The 8,656-nt window shown below is 38.5% G+C and overlaps 1 protein-coding gene across 1 annotated transcript in view; it reads left to right on the forward strand.

The window, feature by feature from the left end:
• Nucleotides 1-8,656, forward strand: part of dock2 (dedicator of cytokinesis 2) — a gene marked incomplete in the record, with an annotated part of 113,498 nt that overhangs the window by 94,378 nt on the left and 10,464 nt on the right. Inside the window, 5 exon segments of the mRNA XM_014007241.1 lie at nucleotides 625-773; nucleotides 1,111-1,196; nucleotides 1,422-1,578; nucleotides 6,113-6,153; nucleotides 8,525-8,615. Coding sequence (XP_013862695.1) covers nucleotides 625-773; nucleotides 1,111-1,196; nucleotides 1,422-1,578; nucleotides 6,113-6,153; nucleotides 8,525-8,615 — 524 coding nt within the window.

Genomic DNA, 8,656 nt, shown 5'->3' on the forward strand with positions numbered 1-8,656 from the left:
TATATATATATACACACATACATACCATTTGTTAGACATGTACTAATAGAGAACATTGGGTTTGACTATCTACTAATAATTAAAGCTTTTGCTAGTTAAGGGTTCATTCTTGTTTAATCTGCTTTATTCAAACGCTGACTTTGTGTGCCTAGAAGTCCGGTTCAATTTGGGAGGTTTGAGTGTGTAATCAAATTCATATTCGGACCAAAAAAAAAGGATTCTGGTCTGCCCACAGACCTAGGTCTCAGCTCGGTTGAGGTGAACTCTGGTACGGTTTGAATGCATAGGTGAATGCCAAACAAACAAGACAACGCTCCAAAAGCAGGAAGCAGATGAAAGCACCGAGCATTCTGAGTAATAATAGTAATAAAGTTACTCAGAGACTCAGCTTAACGTCTGTAAAGGTTGAACATCACTGCTTCTTTTTATGTGTTTGTTAATGTAGACAAAACCCTGCAGGGMCACAAGTTAATGATGTTTTCAAGGTTAGCTAACAATTTCTTAATGATTTAGTAAGACAAACCACTAAGTGTTACCAATCCATATGTAGATTATAATGTTGTAAACCTCTTATGAACATACACATGTATGAGTTACTTAGATATAATGATGTGTGTCTTGCAGGAAGTCATAAGATCTGTTTCATCCCTGGCATGGCGGGTCCTATTCTGGAAATGACTCTAATCCCTGAGGAGGAGCTGAGAAGAGCCACTATTCCCATCTTTTTTGACATGATCAACTGTGAACATACACAGTACGGAAACTTCCAGAAGGTACAAATGTACAGAACACATACAAAAACTTGAAAAATGTAAAATAGTGAAATACTTTAAACAAGAAATTGTACATTTACTGTATATTTGTGGACAAGTGCACACACAAGAAAACCGTGCACACACAACAAAACCTGCACACACGTGGGTTCACKGGCACACACCCTTTGTCCTCCACTGATTCCCTGTGATACTGCACATAAAAGTAAAGAAGACACCTTAATTACTCCTGCATAATTGATTTCTTCTACTCCTGCTTCTGGTTCCCCCATCTCCCCTTTTATCTACTCCTTTCCTTTTCTTTTCTTTCTTTATCTTTGCTTATCCGGATTTACAGTTTGAGAATGAGATCATTCTGAAGTTGGACCACGAGGTGGAAGGTGGAGGAGGGGATGAACGATACATGCAACTGTTAGAAACCATGTAGGTCTGAGGAGTAAAGTCAGWACATGACACAAATCGCTGGGATTTGATCCTCTTATGTACTCACCTCTGCTGCTTTTTTATGCTAAATTTTAGCATAGCTAATGCCTGAAAATGTGATTTAAACCTTTTTTGACGTGCTTTTTCAGGGCTATGTTAACCCGAAACTTAAAGCAAAAGCAAACATTGCTAGACATGAGAAATAATTTGACTCTTTGTCTGTAGCTTGCTGGATTGTGCTGCAGAGAAACCCCCACTGAAGCCGCAGGTGCAGCACTTTGTCTCCCTGGTTAAGGGTCTCCTTATTCGTCTCCTTGACTATCGCACAGTGATGAGCGATGACAGCCGCAACAACCGCATGAGCTGCACTGTCAATCTTCTGGTAAGTAGGAACTACGCTAAAATCTGAAGTTTGTTTTCAGTGTTGCCTTTGCTTTTCTTTAAGAAAAGAATGTCGGCATCAGAAGTATGCCACCTCCCAAAGGTATATGTGCTGGAGTGGGCTTCCTGAGGGGCCAGCACCAACTACTGCCCATTTTTTAAGTCCTTATGGTTTCATTTTAATATGACTAAAATTTAAATTCACGTATTTTTTAAGCTTAAAAYAAATAATAACTTTGAATAAAAACATGTTAGTGAGTTTGTTATTTGTAGTGATGGCATCAGTAGCAAAAGACTAGTATACTATGGTTAGTGATTTTTGGTGAAACACATTTGTTTTGTTTTGTTTCCGGGTTCTGTGGACTTCCTGATTTAAGGTCTGTTTTCTGTCTCTGCTTTCTCACCATTTACACTGGGTTACATCAGCTTCTGTTCATTTCAAATCTTTTCTTGATGTGATCTCTAAGTAAGACTCGGGTCTATAGGTGTTTTCAGAGTTGGTGGTGAATCTAATTTAACCATTATATTGTAATATGTAAGATGATTAAATTACAATTCTAGTCTCTACCTCAGCTATTCAAATCTAATTAATTATGTATTATCTATAAATGGTGTAAATATTTAGGATTAATTATCTGTAAGCCTGTGTTTGTACCTTGTTTTAGACTTTTCTCCTCCCAGAAAAAGGCTGCTGGTGAACAGCAGATATGTTTAGCTTGCAGCTTGTGGCAGCTGCCCATTAGCTATTCTGTTTAATTTATTTGGTCAGCTGAAAACATATTCCCTTCTCTAGGCTAGCAAACACTAGTACATTCTTGTATTTACACTCCCCCAGGCTAACAAGCACATTCTCTTATAGATGGTATTTGTCAAGCCTCCTGATGCAGAGCAACCCTCAGAGAAACACAAACATATTTCTACTTGTTGAAACATCAAAATCCTTCTGGCTAAAATAACCTCTATTAACTTAAATATTTTTATACAACTTTGGGCCATCAGCTCTTTACTCAGAATTATATAAGTTACAGTTGTAATAGAACTGATAAAGAGTTTAGGGGTTGCAGCTGTTTAGGGTGTTTTTCAACTGTCACAGTTCAGATACTTTGTTGAAAGGATTATTACTTTTAGGATAAAATGTTTAATGCTTTACCAAACCTTTACTGCAGCCACGTTCAGTCGTCATATTTTTTTCCATTTTTTTGCTTTAATTTTGCCTTCAACAAGTAAAATGCAGCACTATCAAGTTGTCACCAGGTAATTGCCTTAATCAATGTAGAATATTCACTTTCCTGTCTTCAAAAACTCCTGAGTTTTATCTGAAGAAGTTGTATTGCTTCAGATTAGAAACTATCCCAGGCTGTGATACTTTGTTCCAGTTGTGCTGGTACAGTCTGCTCTTAGGAAGATTATTCGAAAATGGTTTAAACCATCTTTTTGACAAAGTATTACCTGTTCCTTTTAGTTGTTCAGATTTAAATGGTTGGCACTTTAAAGCAAGAACAAATGTTGGGGCTTTTATAGTTCCTATTTTTTAAAAGTTTGTTTTCATTCTTGACTCGGGATGAACTCTTCTCCGTGTTTTCCACTTTCTGTTTTGCCTCTAATAAAATTTTACACAATATATTGATTTGACTCTTCCTATTGGCACTGATCATTTTCAGATGTCTCTCTCTTTCACACATCTTGGCAGCCCAGGAATGACTTATTTCATTTGAATTCTTAGATGCTGATCATGGGTTTCACAGCAACAGCCTTCAAATGCAAATAATAGCCTTAGCTTCAATTTTAGGCAATTTTTAAAATTTATTTTAACTAAAATTTAGAGATGTTTATGACAATCAACCATTGATAGTTGGGGTTGCAAATCTTTTCATTTTTTTGTGGTGGTGGGTGAGTCAGAAACTGAAGAGTTTGTCAACTACTGTACAAAACTAAGCAGGTTTGACTTCAAGGTGAAACTTTTTAAGATCCACTTTTTTAGCATCCATCCATCCATCCATCCTTTTTCTGTACACGCTTCTTCCTTTTCAGGGATGCGTGGGTCACTGGTGCCCATATCCAGCAGTCACAGTGCGAGGGGCAGGGTACACCCTGGACAGGTCGCAAGTCCATCACACATTTTTAGCAATTAAATATATTTAGTTGTGAACTTGGAGTCTACAGACGTATGGACAAGTTGAATTTAGTCTTTCTTTGTGTTGCATAGATATCTTTACATACTGTTTGGGTGATGTTTTTCAATCCGTTCATTTTTTTCTATCCCTTATTAGGTTTTTATGAGGCATACTGTTCTCTGGCTGTCTGTGTTAGTGCGGTGTCCACCCGTCACGGGTAGTCTTGTGTGCACGATATCTCCTTAATGAAAATATATATTTACTTATAAATAGGCATCATCAAGTTCATCATCATCAAGTTTATTTATAAAGCACATTTATAAACAACAAGTTGTCACCAAAGTGCTGAACACAAGGCAAAAAATCAATATAAAAACAAATGACATTCTTAAAAATACAAAAGATAAAACACCAACAACAAATACATAGCATAGTAGCTCCATTAGAGTAGTACTCAGTCTGATAAGATTTGGATATTGAAGGGTCAAAGGTCAAGGTCATTTATGATGATTGGTAATATAAAACGGCATTTTTTTTCAAAGGCAGACATGTCTAGAACAGRCGGAGGCATAGCAATCGTTGCTTTGGTGTTGAGTTCCACCTTGCTTGATCAGTTACGTCACAGGAGTTGTATCAGAACTGCTAAACAAGGTCCTGGACTTCTGGCTAACAAATTTCGCAAATCTGCCTTTTTATTTCTTGCAGCAGTTTTGTAGTCCAAGTTCAAAGATTTCAAAGCTACAAATGGACAATTCAAAATGTTTGGTCAAAACTATGCTTCATATTGTAGTTACTTAGTATTGATTGAAAGGGTGTAAATACAATAACAGCACACCATTGCTCTGCATTTATTTGATGGCTCGGTTCTGCAGATTTGTCGTCTTCATTCTCCTTTGGGTCAAACTGTGGCCCCAACATGTGAAGCTGGATGGACAAGTCTTCTCTCGTTGACATCTTTTATTAATTTGTAAATAAAATGTTTCTACTCTGCTACATAATCATTTTTCTGCTATTAAAGAAAAATAGACAAAAGGGGTGGAGTGGAACTCTCTGCGACTTGGAGGGAGGTGGGATGTGAAGCATCTAACTCACTTTTAAAGAGGTAGCACCAAAATGAGTTACTCTGAGATGCACTTCAAACAGGGGTGAAAGGGGCGTGTGGAGCTACAATAAAGAGGAATTTAGATCAAAGCTTTGCAGTTCCATTTTGYATAGACCACATCTGAATGATTTGAATATGAAAGGAAGCATATATCCCCTTTAAAAAAAAGATCCATTCATCTGTCCATCCATCCTTACATTTTCCACCATGTTTAGCTTTGTTTTTCCAGCTACATTGTTCAGCATCTCCAGAGGAACATAAAGGTGTTCCACAGTCAGCAAAGAGACATAATCTCTCCCATGAGTCCTGGGTCTGYCCTGTGGGACACGTTCAAACACCTCCCTTGAGATATTTCTGGGAAGAACGTTTTCCAAATGCCAAAACCACTGTAACTGACTCAGTTTCAATGGAGCAACACCTTTAATCTGAGTACATACCAAACACGAGTGAGACTATCTCTTAAGAAAAGCTCATTTTAGCTTCTTGCTTTTTGGACCCTTTGGTTCGTAGCTCGACTGTCTTATATAGACTYCTCTCATCATCATTAAAAAAGCACTGATGCAATGACAGGATTTATTCAGACACTGCTTGAATCTGCATCACCTGCTTCTGTTTGTGAACAAGACCCAGACATATTTAAACTCCTTTACTCGAGGCCTCAGCTCGCTCTCGTTCCTGTCTTGGCAAACAGCCTTTTTTTGTTTTCTCTCAACAGAAGGCCGTGACCTCGGAGTTGGAGGTGCTAATTCTTTTCCAGGCAGTTTCACACTTGGCTGCAAATCCCCCTAATTGAGTTGCATGTATAAAAAACACGTAGACTGATTTAAATAAAGATGTCCGACCCTTTTCCTGCTTAAATACAAGTGTATAAAATAGGCTTGCMAAATTGAAATACTGTTAAAGATCAATGATGCAAACCTCTTCTGTCTTTCTTTGTAAACATGCTTGTTATCAGTTTTTTTGCATGTTTGCAGTTATTTGTTCGACACCGTGTTGTGGATTTGTTTGCTGATAATAAAAGGTTGGGATACGTCAGTCTGCTCCACTCCTCTGTAGATGTCAATAAACTTAATTAAACTGGGAAATGCACTCACAGACTCTCTTGCACATTAACACACTTAAGCAACCAGAAGCATGCGGCACAACTCACTAACTGTACTCAAATGGCACATACAAAGTAATTTAGTAAAACACTCAGCTACACAAGTGCTAGAACTTACAGTTCATACACCTCCCCAGAATAGTTTTAGACACATCCTCGTGATATACAAACTGGGAAAAAAATGATGAAAATCCAACTTTGCTGTTTGTTTTTGCAGAACTTTTACAAGGACATCAATCGGGAAGGAATGTACATCAGGTATTTGCATTATATGTTAGATTTGTCAAAGTGTTTTGTAAATGTTGTGTGTCTGTGTTGGGCAGTGTATGCACGCATGGAAAGGCATGTCTAGATCAGTGTAGTTCTGTGTGTGTGTGTGTGTGTGCGCGCGCAGGCCTTCATAATCTGACAAGGGATTATAAGAGTTCCACTGAATTAATGTCAAAATCCACAGCATCAGCTGGTGGTCTGACTGCAGAGAGAACAGAAAGACACATGAAGGGGTGTGTGTGTGTGGGGGGGGGGGGGGCACGATGTTTGCAGGATGGAGTCTAAAATATTCAGCAAACAAGGAACAGAGATGCTGTCGGGTTCTACGGTTCGTTTCTGACTGTGACTCTTAAACTTATTAGTTATTCATATTCAGTGGTTGACCTGCTAATGTTTTTAACTCTGTGGCAAATGGAGGCTTAAGATTAATTTAATACAAATAAATATTTAATAGTACACATCCAGAACAAGGTACAAAAAACATGAATAAATATAGAGGATACAGTGTTGAAACTATGCAACACTATGTATCTAATTGTTGGTTAGAATTTTTTCATTGAATATAAATCTATGTAAATCTTAAGCAGGGCTTCCTGGGGGGGGGGGGCGGTGTAAAAATGCTGTGAGGTTGCATCCTTCAAAGGCTGAATTTGAAGGCTGATTACTTCACAGCGATGTGCCGAAGGCTGTCCAAATTCTAAGACTCCTTAAATTGTGGCCCACAAATACGTTCTCCTTTTTCCCCCAATTTGAGCGACGAGTCCAGGGTATCCTTCTCAGCCCACCCTATCCCAGGATGCATTGGGGGGCTGACCGGGATATTTTTGGTGCTCGTAATGGCAGACAAAGTGAGAGATAGGGGTAGAGTTTTAAGTAAAAAAATCTAGCGGCACAAAAATTGAAAGTTTAAACAGTTGTGTTGTTAGGCTATTGCCTTAGACTGGTTTTAATATTATTCTTATCAGACATAATTGTAAACAAGCTTGAACAGTAGGTCCCTCAGTTCTTCATGTATTTGTTCTAAGCTAATTATGTTAATTTATAATATTAGTAATATTAATTTATTAATATTTCATTTTCAATCTTCTTTGCTTTTGTTTAGTGCCATCACAGTTGCTAGACCGTCTGAATTCACAGTCACTCACTTGGTCTTTGTGGTCCAGGACCCGACCCACATAGACTGGGTAGATCTGGTGCTTTGAAGGACGCAGCCCCTGAATTTGGACACACTTCCTGGTTAAACAAAAGAATAAGTACATAAAAAATAAAGAAGGAGCAAAGACTTTTTCTAACAAATCTCTTGACTAAGCAAATGAAAACTCCTGGAACAGAGCTGGTATTAATGTTTAGTTCTATTTTCGTCTCATCATCTCAACTCCCTGATTTTCTGCATCCTAATGAGCATTTCTCAAGTGTTTTTAACATTATCAACACCATCCACGCTGCCTTCAGGCTCAAATCACAAACAGAAGTCATTTTTATCTCACTGTAGGTTCAGAAACAGGACTTTCACCACCGTTCTGTATCACTTCTACCTTAAATGCACTGCAATGTAAACAACAGTAATAAACTACTCTTGAAATAAAGACATCACTAAACTTTGAAAATATCACTCCTGTATAAGCAGTGACATCGGTAAGTCCATTACCCACACAAGTCATATAATCAGGGTTTCATTAAAAAAGATCATTAGTGAGATTTTCAGATCAATACTCAGGCAAGAGGCTCAGTAAAAACAGACTGATGATGCATGGCCAAGTGCACCACTGGGAGAGTTCTACTGATTCAAACGCAAGACTCTGACACTAAAATGTTTATTTCTGCTTATTCTTATGACTAAATCCGACTGCATCAAAGCCTCAGCAAAATGTTTGCCTGGCAAATAAAGTGTGCTGCGAAATTGTTCTTTTGCTAATGCGCTGTATACGTGTCTTCTATAAGCACTCAGCCTCGTGTGATTTATGCAAATGGGAGACTTTCAACTTTAAAAGCACTTTCTTTACCTGTTTTAACCAACAATGTGCTCTTCTTTGACGTGACCTCGCACCTGCTTTTYAATGTTAATGCTGCCGAACATCACTGCGCTCCCGTTTCAGCCTTATAAAACACACCACACGCAGCTGCCGTAGCATTAAGACACACAAAAAGTGCTGTGTGTGGGCGCACATGGTCTCAAATGACCTTGTCTCTTGCTTGCATTTCAAGGTGTGTGTGTGTCTCTGTGTGTGTGTGTGAGAGAGACCAAAGGATGCTGACACATACTGAGGTTATAGCTTCATTTGCAGGTCTTCATGTTGCCCAACACTGGCATCTAGTGGGATGATTTTAAAAATAATTTATGTTCTGTGCATGCGTTTAGGTACCTGTACAAATTAAGAGACCTTCACTTAGAAGGTGAAAACTACACCGAGGCGGCCTACACCCTGCTGCTGCACTCTCGTCTGCTCAAGGCAAGGCAAACACACACACACACACACACACACACACACAC

Source organism: Austrofundulus limnaeus, unplaced genomic scaffold, assembly GCF_001266775.1.
Source record: "Austrofundulus limnaeus strain Quisiro unplaced genomic scaffold, Austrofundulus_limnaeus-1.0 Scaffold1, whole genome shotgun sequence".
Lineage (NCBI taxonomy): Eukaryota > Metazoa > Chordata > Actinopteri > Cyprinodontiformes > Rivulidae > Austrofundulus > Austrofundulus limnaeus.